Source organism: Canis aureus, chromosome 34, assembly GCF_053574225.1.
Source record: "Canis aureus isolate CA01 chromosome 34, VMU_Caureus_v.1.0, whole genome shotgun sequence".
NCBI classification, from domain to species: domain Eukaryota; kingdom Metazoa; phylum Chordata; class Mammalia; order Carnivora; family Canidae; genus Canis; species Canis aureus.
Genome location: NC_135644.1, coordinates 5498451 through 5510939, shown reverse-complemented (window position 1 = coordinate 5510939; position 12489 = coordinate 5498451). Strand labels below are relative to the sequence as shown.

The 12489-nt window shown below is 36.0% G+C and overlaps 1 protein-coding gene across 6 annotated transcripts in view; it reads right to left on the bottom strand.

Annotated features, from left to right (window-relative positions):
- Window positions 1-12489, bottom strand: part of PDE1A (phosphodiesterase 1A) — a 337006-nt gene that overhangs the window by 92126 nt on the left and 232391 nt on the right. For all 6 annotated transcript variants that reach the window (XM_077883318.1, XM_077883317.1, XM_077883316.1 and 3 more), the window contains one exon: window positions 3482-3595. In XM_077883318.1, coding sequence (XP_077739444.1) covers window positions 3482-3595 — 114 coding nt within the window. The remainder of the gene's footprint in view (window positions 1-3481; window positions 3596-12489) is intronic.

Below are 12489 nucleotides of genomic sequence, written 5' to 3'. Positions count from 1 at the left end.
GGGCAGCCCGGGTGGCTCAGCGGTTTAGCGCCACCTTCAGCCCAGGGCGTGATCCTGGAGTCCCGGGATTAAGTCCCAAGTCAGGCTCCCTGCATGGAGCCTGCTTCTCCCTCTGCCTGTGTCTCTGCATCTCTCTCTCTCTATGTCCCTCATGAATGAAAAAAAAACAAAACAAAAACATCCCAAGAGGATGCCAGTTACAGGGAGAAGAGCACTAAGAGAGAGAAGTCATACCTTAGTTTCTGTCCCTAGTTTTGCCATAGCCTAAGTCTGTGACCCCTGGCAAATCTGCTTACTTCTAAGAGCTTTAGTTCTATCTATCATTAGTAAAGTGCAGAAAATAATGGTCACCCTGTCAACTGCATAGGATTGTGGGGAGCCTATGATAAGCCCTTGGACGATGGTCCAAAGGTGGGGTAGTATTACTAATCCAATTTAGAAATCAAGATGCCATGGAAGCATGGAAGCACTAAAATAAAACAGTGAAAAGTTTTGTGTCATTTGAGTAAAAAATGAGAGTGACAGTGTTAAGAGCAGGGATTTTTTTTTTAATGAGAACACACACACACACACACACACACACACACTAGTTCTACTGTGAAGCAGTTAAGTACTTTTTTTCTTCCCACAAAAAAGCAATTTTCTAAAAAAGTAATTTTCAAATGAAAAGGAACTATACTTAGAAATGTAACATATGTGTAAATGAGTTAGGGATCATGGAGAACTAAGTTAACAAAATTTCCACAGAATCATAATTTTCTGGGAAACTTAATAAACATAGCATATAATAATCTATCAAATGAAAGACAAGATATATTTAGGGAAATGAGATCATCAGCATTATGCCATCTTAATGTTATAAATAATGTAAATCTCCAAATAATTCTTTAAGATAAAATTTCCTTAGTTTTATAAATAAAAATAATAAATAAAAATGTCAAGGACAGATTGAAGAAATCTTAAACATATCACATTCATTCAATTTGTGAATAATTTGTGAAAAGCATACATGAAAATGAAGGAGCAAGGAAATTACAGGAACAATGGATTTTTTTTTTAATTTACACTTCGAATCTCTGTTTGCCTAGAAGTACACACATTATATACACTCAGTGAACGTTAACCAGGAAGACAATTCTGCATAAGGTTTGCAATCTAAAAGTGTGCCTATGGAGCAGTAAAAAAAAAATAAAATAAAATAAATAAAAGTGTGCCTATGATCCCCACCCCCAATCTATGGCTCTAAATCATGTTTTAACAGAAGAGTTCTGTCTGCGGAGAAGGAAAAAAATCACCTGTGCAACACAGCCTGCACCATGCCCTCTATTGTCTGTTATTAGTGAAAATTCTCATGGTTTGATATTAAAAAGGTCAGTATATGACATAGAAAGTCCTCCAAGTTTCCTTAGTTATGGGAAAGAAAACAACATGAAACACTGTGTATACAGTGCGCTACCTTCCATAAAAGGAGAAGAGAAAAATATGGAATAAAAATTTGTAATAAATCATTGGAAATATATATAAGAAATTTATGAGTTGGAAACATAAGTATATTGGGATGGGATAAGGCAAGACTTTCATGAGGCATCTTTTTACATTCTCTTGATTTTCAAATCATGTGAATTTTTACCTGAAACAGCTCTGTGTGTGTGTGTGTGTGTGTGTGTGTGTGTGTTTATGCCCAGAACACATGGATATGTACGAACTTCAGTCTCACATCTGGCTTAACAGTTGTCACCTCTGCCAAGCTTAGGCCTGACTCATGCTTGGACACCTGCAGAAGCGAAGGGCATGATGGAAGTCTGCACTCTCCTTGTCCCATCATCTGTTCTACTCACTCTGCTGTTTCTCATCACTTGATGATGGGCGGGGGGGGGGAGTGGCAGGAAATTATAGGAGTCAAAGGGTGTTACAAGACCGGTGTTTGTGTGTGTTGTCATCTATGTGACAAATGCCCAAATGCTGCTTATTTTTCTCTTCTTGGGAGCTTTTGTGTGTCCTTCAGAGAACTTGCTACACCCTCCTGGGTGTTATGTGTTCTCTGATATTTGGACTGGATCTTTATGATTTTTCCCTGGTTCATTCAACAATCATCCCATGCAGCCAGCCTCTTTTTCGTCTTCTGAAGTCAGTTTTCTTTCATTATGGGTGAATGCCTTCAAAGGACTCCTACTCCACTTGCTTTATGACTCTGAAAAACTTAGTGCCTTTTCTAGGCTAAACTCTGGAGGGACATGTCCCTCCCTCTACAGTGTCCCCCTTTTAAAAAAAAAAGATTTTATTTATTTATTCACGAGAGACACAGAGAGAGAGAAAGGCAGAGACACAGGCAGAGGGAGAAGCAGGCTCCATGCAGGGAGCCCGACATGGGACTTGAACCCGGGTCTCTGGGATCAGGCCCTGGGCCGAAGGTGGCGCTAAACTGCTGAGCCACCTGGGCTGTCCTACAGTGTCCCTTTTACCTGTGAATTCAAGGTAGTTTGAATCAGCCTGCCACCTTTATCTCTGCTGAGGTAAAGAAACCAGTCTCAGTACCCTCTAAACTCCAAGAGATAGTGGTCAAGTCTCTTACAATCTGTCATATCATACTCTACTGAGTATTCTATTAGCATTAGGATCCTCAGCACCCCCTCTTGAGGTTCTGAGGTAAGTACTTCCTTGGAGGAAAAAGAGAAAATGAACAGTTCTCTCTTAAGGCCAGGGTTTCCTAGTCTCCATATTAACAACATTTGGGGCTGGATAATTCTTTGTTGTGAGGGATTTTCTTGTGCATTGTAGGATTTGTAGTTGCATCTCTAGCTTCTCCCCATCACATAACAGTAGCACACTCCCATCAACCAAACCAAAAATGTCTCCAAATAGTGTCAAATGACCAATGGAAAGCCAATCACCTGGTCAAGAGCCACAGCAGGAGGCTAAGAATGCTCTTCAAATAAATCCCCATTTCCTAATTGTCTAACCACTCTGCTAAATATGAGGCTAGGTGATAAGGTCTAGGTGATGCACTTGGGACTGTCTCTTAGCAAGCCCTGCACAGAGAGTCTGATGGGTACATCTTAGAGGAATGTGTGAGCATGTGACGCCCATTTTCTTAGCAGGAACTCTGAAATCTTGGGATAATAGGAAAATCTGTATATCAGTGAAAATTGATATAAGCCTATATCTGTCTCCGACGTTTACAAATCTGCGCCTAAAGATAATGAGGGTAGGGGGCGAGGAGACTTTTAATTTGTTCATTTTATGACTTAATTGTTTGGCTATTTTTTTCCATATTCAGCTCTTCAGGTTTAAATGTGTATTTTTTTGGAAAGGGTCATAGTCCAGTTAAATAGCTACATGTAGAAAAACCCTTTAAATTTTTATAAGATTTTGATTTCATGACTAAGATGTGCTAAATTCATGTTTGAGATAAATGAAGGCCAAGAAAGAGGAGAAAGGGAGAGAGGCAAAGAAGATAAAAGGGAAGGGGGCTAAAGCATACCTTGTTTCGTCAATGTAAACAGCTTCCAATACAGATGCTGCATATTCAATATTCTTCTTTAAGTCTACGACGTTAACATCACCTCTCTCCAGCTGCTTCACTAAGCATCTTAGTCTGTTTCAAAAAAGTAATAAGAAAGAGAAATAAAAAGAGGATTTATTATAACTATATGGAAAATAGTCCAGTATTAAATACACAAATCAAGTTAAACTAGTAACATATCTTTCTAGGTCATGAAATAGAAATATTTTCAGGAGTTTTTTTTGATATAATTAAGTTCAGTTTTTGTCACTTAAACAACTCTTGAAAATTATATCCACCTCTTAATAATATTAGGGCGATAGATAGCTATTTTAGGTATTATTTCAAGGACAGTCTTTCTGAAAATTCAGAACAATATAAATATTTCCATAAAAGTATACTTCTAACATTAGAATTTATTCTGTGGTTGTTCTCTTTTTTCAGAGCTGGCACTAAAATATTATTTAAAGGGTACTCTTTATATCACCACTGTAGCAACTATTCACTGTATATAGCAATACAAACAAAAATGAAAGGCAAAAGATCTGAGAAAATATAATTATGATGAGAAAAAATTTATGTATGTATGCTTAGTATTTTTACTGAAGTGATTTTTCACCTGAGACAAATCTGTACAATATTTTCTTTTGCTTCTGCACATACAATGTGTCCCAACTCCCCAAGGAAATTTGAAGCATAGGGATCAACTATGCCATGTCTGGACTCCTGACTCACAGAAACTGTGAGATAATTAATGTTATTGTTGTTGTTTGAAGCCATTAAATTTGAGGAATAATTTTTTATGCAACAATAGATATCTCATGGAGTAAGATAATGTAAATACGGATATCTCTATATGTTTCCTAACATTTTAAAAAATTTCTATGCATTAATTTTATAAACCAAGTGTTTCTGAAGATGCTACTCTATCCTCAGCAGAAAAGGAAAACATATTCCTTACTCTCTACGTACTATTGATAAACAACGTGAAGACAATTTGTCCATTTTCCTAAGTCGGTAGACAGAATTTAATTCCATTCCTGAACAAAGGTATTTTAGAGAGAATGAAGTACATCTGCTTTTAGGCACCACCTTAGAGGTAGTGTAGCAGATTTTCTGAAAATTTACTTTGGATGATTTCTAATACTAAGACTAAGGGTGTAAAGACAAGTTAAAAATTTCAGCAAGAGTTTTCACAAATACTTTCTCCATGGGAAAAAAGCCATGCTTAGACTAAAAGTTCTTATTCAGGAATCTACAAACAATTATTTTGTGTGCCATATATTTTTGTATGATAAAATATTAGCAGATAACACATTGCAAAATAAAATCTATGTGTTAATAAAAAAGAATCTTATTCATACAGTCAGCAAACTAAAACAAAGTGAAAGAAACAACTAAAACAGGTTACTTAGAAAGGAAAAGCTAGGCCTGTCCAATTATGATGATAATGGAGTAACACATTGAGTGTTCTGAGATTTTTGTAATGCTTATGACTCAAGCATGTTATACTTAGTGAACTACCTTTTATGTGTGAGAGCAAAAGAGTCTCACAGTCCACAATGACTTAAAAATATACCACTCGTGTATCCTTCTTGTGAAAATTACTTGGTGCAGCTTGGTTGTATTTGGGGTTGTATCATGTACTTTTAAAAGCAGTAAGTACTTCAGCTGATTGGCTTATCTTCTGAATAAACTCTTATTTGAGTTAGCAATTTTCTCTCCTAAAAAACTACATTTTTCTTTTCTTTCTAAAAAATTTATTTATTTTTTCATGAGAGAATGAGAGAGAGAAAGAGAGAGAGAGAGAGAGAAAGAGAGGCAGAGGGAGAAGCAGGCTCCATGCAGGAAGCCTGATGTGGGACTCGATCCCGGAACTCCAGGATCACACCCTGAGCCAAAGGCAGATGTTCAACTGCTGAGCCACCCAGGCATCCCCCCCAAAACTACATTTTTCACATTCTCTTAAAGCTAGGTATAGTCATTCAAGTGCGTTCTGGCCAAGTAGCGTAATAGGTTGAGTGAAGACATTCAGAACAATTATTTTGAAGAGGGCTTGAACTCAGCTGGAAGGAATTCTGTTTCATCCTTGCCAGTTCCTTGCTGCCCAAATACAGTGGAATTGTCTCAAGGTCAAGCAACCATTTAGGATCATGAGGCAATCTGGCAATAGGAAGTTACCCACTATGAATGGCAGAGAAGGAAGATGCCAGTGGCCCAAGTCCCATGCTGTGAACCTACCCAAATGAGGTCACCTGCCTCTGAAGTTATTTCATATGAGAAAACAAAAAAATGTTGTATTTAAGCTACTATTATTTTGGGACTTTTATGTGCAGCTGAACCCAATCCTAACTGATAAGTGAAATGAGTAAGAAATGACTCAAAATAAAGAACCCAAGAATAGCAAAATCATCATAGAAAATGAATGGGGATGTCCCTGGGAAGCTACCCTCAGGTGCACTTTCAAATCATGACAGCCTGCAGTTGTTCCCAGGGGTATGATTTTAACAAGTCTGCAATAAAGAAAAACAGATAAAAAGCCAACATCCTTTCTGTATGATAGTAATGGACAATATGAAATTCAAACGAAAAGCAGTATCATTTAAAATAGTACCAAAAAGGACGTAAGTCTGGCAAAATAACATGGAAGCCCAATGCACTGAAAACTACAGAACATTGCTGAAAGGAATTAAAGTAGACCTAAATAAATGAGATGCATGTATTCATGGATTGAAAGACTCAATCTTATTAACACATAATTTCCCCAAAATTTAACTATAGATTCAGTGCAATCCTAGCAAATGTCCATGGAGGCTTTTGATATTGTTGTATATATTAACATGCTGATTCAAAACAAATGTAATAAAAAGAATAATTTGGAGGACTTACAGTATTTTAACACTTATAAAACTTCAAGACATTTTATTTTCTCTAAAGATTTTAGTTTATTTGAGAGAGAGAGAGAGCATAAGTAGGGAGAAGGGGCAGAGGGAGGGGGAGAAGCAGACTCCCCACTGGGCAGGGATTCCCGACAAGGGGCTTGACCCCGGACCCCAGGACCTGAGCTGAAGGCAGCCATAACCCATGGAGCCACCCAGGTGCCCTTTCAAGACTTATTTTAAAGCTACAGTAATCAGTACAGTAAAAATAACATAACATGGTATATTATTAGCATCAGGATAGGTTGATAGATCAATGAAACAGAATATAGTCCAGAAAGATATCTACTAATGTATATAATTGATTTTGGAAAAAGGTGCAAAGATAATTTAGTGGAAAAAGGATAGTCTTCACAATAAATGGTGCTGAATAAATAGAAATATCTATGTGTGAAAGGAACTTTGATCCATACACGCATCACAGATCCAAATGTATATCCTAGAACTATAAACCTAGAAGAAAACAGAAGAAAATTTTGTCCTCCTGACACAGCCAAAGAGGTCTTATATATAACACTTAAAGCACTGTCTATGAAAAACATAAATAAGTTGAATTTCATTAATATTAAGAACTTCTGTTTTTCAGAAATGTTATTAAAAGAATGAAAAGAAAAACCAAAGACTGGGAGAAAATATTTGCAAATCATATATCTGATAAAGGATGCATATCTAAAGCATAAAGATCTTGCAAACTCAATATAACAAGATAAACAACCCAATACAAAATTTGCAAATGATTTGAACAAACTCTTCACTAAAAAAGATGTATTCATGGCAAATATGAAAGGATGCTCAAAGTTACTAATCATTAGAAAACAAATTAAAACAATAATGAGATATAATCAAACACTTATTACAATAGCCAAGACTAAAATAACTGGGCATATCAAGTATTGGCAAAGATGTTAAGCAACAAAAACTACCGTACACAATTGTTGGGAATATAAATACATACAATCATTTTGAAAATAGTTTCTTAAAGGTTAAACATGTATCTACCATACAAATCAGCCATTCCATTCTTTGGTGGAGAGAACAAGAAATATACGTCCTTTCAAAGACTTGTACACAAAATAGAAGCTTTATTGGTAAGGACCCCAAACTGCAAACAACCCAAATGTTCATTAACAGTAAACAGAAAAACAAACTAGGACATATCCATCCAAAGAAGTTCTAGCCAGCAATAGAGCAATAGAAGGAATGAACTACTGACATGAGTAGGTGCCAAATACTTATACTGAGTAAAATAAGATATGTGCAAACAGCCTGACTCATTTTCTACAAAGCTATAGAAAATGCAAATGATTCTTAGAGTGACAGGAACAGATCAATGGTTACCTGGGAATGGTGGAAGTAGGGATGAAGAAGGAAAGGGAGGGAAGGATTACAAAGGAGCTCAAGGAAACTTCTGACATTAAGAGAAATGTTAATTTTCTTAATTGTGGTCATGGTTTCTTAGGTGTATACATATGTCAATACTTACCAAATTATAAGTTAAAACTGAAATATGTAATTTATGTATCAGATAGAAAAAGGACATATGCAAAATAGATGCTTCTTACATATCTTCATCTTCATCAATTTTATTAAAATACCAAAATTCTAACATATACTATTAGAGACATGAAAAAAAAATCTGAACCAGCATTATATTAATGATATCTTCCCAAAGAGAATGATGCTAACCTTTGATAATTCCTAAGACTTTTAACATGAGCCTGAATATTACAAACAGGTTTTGATCTTCTTAGCTTTTTGGAAGGGCTTCCTTACCTTCTAATGATCAGAACACATAAAAGAAGACAGAAATGAAAATAGAAACGCCATCTTTGAAAATAACTGGCTTTGTGATTCAATAAGTAGTTTACAGGGGAGAAACAATTTCTACCTTTGAGCAAAAAATACTTAGCTGTAGAAAACGATTGAGTATCTTTTATGCAAATATAGAGCTGCAACTTTCCAAATGAAAAAATACCCAATATAAACTGGTGTAGTTTTCATAATCAAGTACTTCAAATACTATAAGGTTACCTTCTAAGATACTACTACCATGACCCAACCTTGCAAAATGATGACCCGCCTAACTAAGGATATTCTCATATTGAAAAATCTTCTGTATCTATGCAAGACTTTATTAATTCTAGGATATAAAATGCCCAGGACATTCCTAACACTATGGAGCCTGAATAATAAATAAATTAATAAATGTAATTTAAAAGAGAATTGATAATCATTAAATCCCTATCAACATCCCCCTTTGTGATCTGATTGAAATACAAAAGTGAGAAAGACATGGTTCTAAGAACACCATACTGAGAAGCAGAAAGGTAAAGCTAGAAGAATATCTATAGCAGATATTAACATTAACACAGGGAGACGGCCTTACACAGGAGGGCACAAAAACCACAAATAGGGACTGTCAACAAAGAAGCTGCTATGTAGTTTTCAGTAAGTCCTATTGCCTCTGATTCCAACTTGGTAATAAAAATGATAATTAGAAGCTGTTAAATAGTGACATACTCTTGTCTACACTGCAGGTCAATGCTTAGGAAAGTAAGTCCTAACCTCAGTTTAAGCAGCAAGGCTTATAGATTTAATGAATTTTTAAGACATTTTTCTTTCACCTAGGAAAATATAATTGTAAAGCTCCTGTTATATTTGTTTTATGAGATAAATGATTCCTAAAAAATTGATATTATTAAAAACAATGGGAACAATTGTATGACAAATATTAATTGTCTTTAAAATAAGTTTACATTCTACATTTAAGGAGCAAAATAATCCTACTGAGGTGGAGAATATATGAGGGAAAAGTATTCTTTTTTGAAAAAGTATTTTTTTAAGTACAAAGGAATATATCATTATTCTCTCTCTTCTCCCAAAATCACAACTTAGGTAAAACTATCACTTTACTGCAAGTAAACTTTTTTTTTAAAAGATTTTATTCATTTATTTGAGAGAGAGAGCATGAGCAGGAGGAGGAGGAGGAGTAGAGGGAGAGGGAGAAGCAGATTCCCTGCTCAGTAGGAGCCCAACGCAGGGCTTGATCCCAGGACCCTGAGATCACAACCAAGCCAAAGTCAGATGCTCAACCAACTGAGCCATCCAGGTGCCCTTCAAGTAAACTTTTTATTACAGAAATGGGCAGGCATAATTCCCAGCATGTGGAAAAATTCCTTCTAAGTACAGACATAAAAACACTCAAACAGGGACACCTGGGGGTGGCTCAGCAGTTGAGTGTCTGCCTTCCGCCCAGGTTGTGATCCTGGAGTTCCGGGATTGAGTTCCACATCGGGCTCCCTGCATGGAGCCTGCTTCTCCCTCTGCCTATGTCTGTCCGCCCCCTCTCTCTGTCTCTCATAAATAAATAAAATATTTTTAAAAACCATTCAAACAGAAACGCTTTCAAGATCAATTTTTTTCCTATTTAGAAGCCAAAGAACAGTAAAATCATGTTGACTGTACAGAGGGAAGCAATCATTTGTGCCTGGCTATTGTTTCTTCTCTGAAATACTTTGGGCTGTGTGGACTCCAGGATTTTCTTTAAAGGTTATATATTAAATAAATATGTATATTACATATATATTTAAATACACATATTTAGACACATTTAAATCTATATATATTACAGATTTGAATATGTTTATTGTTTTATTTATTTGTATTGATAAAACCATAAAATGCAAAAACATATTTATAAAATAGTTATTATTTTAATAACTATATTTATGTTTATATAGCTTTTTATATATATTTTTAGCTTTATATATTAATATAAAACACATATGTTTTGGAAAACACATATTTAGCACTGAGCTCAGATAGCCACTCTGTGCTAAATATCCTTAGCTTGTCCCTCCTCCTAATCCACTTTACTGCACTGTACCCTACTCCTTGCCCTGAGAGGGAGTTGTAAGAACTACATCAGGTAACCATTTGAGTTTCACAAATAGGAAGCATCACAGGAGATAGGGGGGAGAGAGAAGAATGAAGTCAGAGTATTATTATTCTCTTCTTCTCCCTGGATGGTCACTCCCCACAGAAAGTCACTTGGCAGGCTGTGCTCTCATCTTCACAGAGTTCTCTTTCTGTCTCTGTCTCTCCTGGTAGTTTCTACACTCATCCCAGAACTATAAATCCTCTCTAATATTAATTTCTCCTCAAATTACCATTTTGACCATACCATCTATTTTGCTTTACTTCCATCACACCTCCTATAACGCCATCCTCTCAAATCAGAGACTCTCAGAGATTTTCAGTACACTCCTCTGAGTGTGTTGAAAAGACTGTAGAGGCAGGGCTTTAAAGTCAGTGAGGATTCACTCTACTTACATTCACCTTTTTCCTGGCATTCATGGAGAGGCACAACACACTGGGAGGACAGCTACTTCAGCTTTCTAGAACGATCAGCATTAGAGTGAGCTCTGGCTCATGGAAACTGCACACAATGCTGGGGAAATGTAGGCGAGCCACAAGACCAAAGTGCCACTTTCACACTGGAGCAACCTGACAGTTGAAAGGGGGTTTTGGGGGGATAACTGATGCTTGCTGGGTCAGAGAGTATGTGGTACAATTTTTCAAATTTAAAGAAAAAAGTAGACAAAAATAGATTCATGGTTTTTATTTAAGCCTGGTGGATTAAAAAAAATGTCTTTACTACCTTTCAGCCCTGAAACATCACTAACATCACATAAAGGGATTGAAAAGGTAAAAAAGCTACAAGACAAAGGGATTGGAAAGAAGATAATGGCAGAGAAGTTCACAATACATTTTTGGGAAAGTTAAACAGTGAGATTTGAGGACTGATTTAACAGATACCAAGAAAGAAAAACAAACCAAAGTGCTTTCAAAGGATAATAACAGAGAGAAACAAGACCATTATTCCTCACAGAACCTCAGAATAGCTTAGCAGGTAGGGATACCAAAGATCTTACAATATAGGGATCTGGCTTCAAGTTCAAAACAGGAGGGTGGAATTTCTTTAGAGCTTTCAGATTTCTTTCTCCACCCAACTAGTGGAAAACTATCCTTACCTATACTTACAGCAAACATGGAAATGAGGCAAGACTGCCAGATTGAAAATAGGAGGATTAAATGAAAGTATGCTGAATGATGACAACCCAGGTTTTTTTTCTCCCACCTATTTAGAGAATGAAGACTGGAGTACTCATTGTGGGAGAGACTATAAAGCCTATAAAAGAGAAATGAAATTTTGGAAACAGTTCAGAGCTTACTCACCCTTTGGTGAAGCTCAGCAAGTGACAAGCACCACCTATGCACAGAGAGATTCTAATCACTTCTCAGAGCCACATTCTTCAGTATTAATGGCCTATCAACCATGAGCAAGCATGGAGGGGAAATCTCCAACATAAAAAACAATGTTTTTCACATAGACAAATACAGGCAAAATTTTTTTAAAAATTGGGGAAAGCAGAAATAATATAAAGGCCAAAGATAAACATTTAAAAAAAATAAGAGATTTTTCTAAGAAAAATAAGAGATTCATCCATGTAACAAGAATATAATGCTACTTTTTATAAATGGAGTAAGTAGTATTGAAGAAACTCTTACAAATGAATCCTAATTATTTACATAAAAATCTCAACAGGAAGAATAGAGAAAAAAATTCTAATATCCTATAAAGTGGACAAAAAGACAGCAAGAGGGATAATAGAATAATAAAGATAAGAAAATTAGAGGGCCAATTCAGGCAATCTAATATGTAGTGAACTAAAGTTCTAGAAATCGATTATAAAGGAAATTACCATAGAAAAAAGTCAATTACCCAGAACTAAGAATCTCCATATTGAAAGGACCCACTGGGGTCAGGTTCATGGGCATGTGATCTGATAGTCATATAGGACCTTGTGCTTAAAAGTACTCGTAGTGTAGTGCTCTGCTGTCACCATCCTGAAATTCTTAATAATTTTTGAACAAGAAGCCTCACATTTTCATTTTGCATCAAGCTCTGTATGTTATGTAGCTGGTCAGGGGTTGACCTAGAATCCTATACTCAGCCAAATTTTCAATCAAATTTGAAGAATAAAG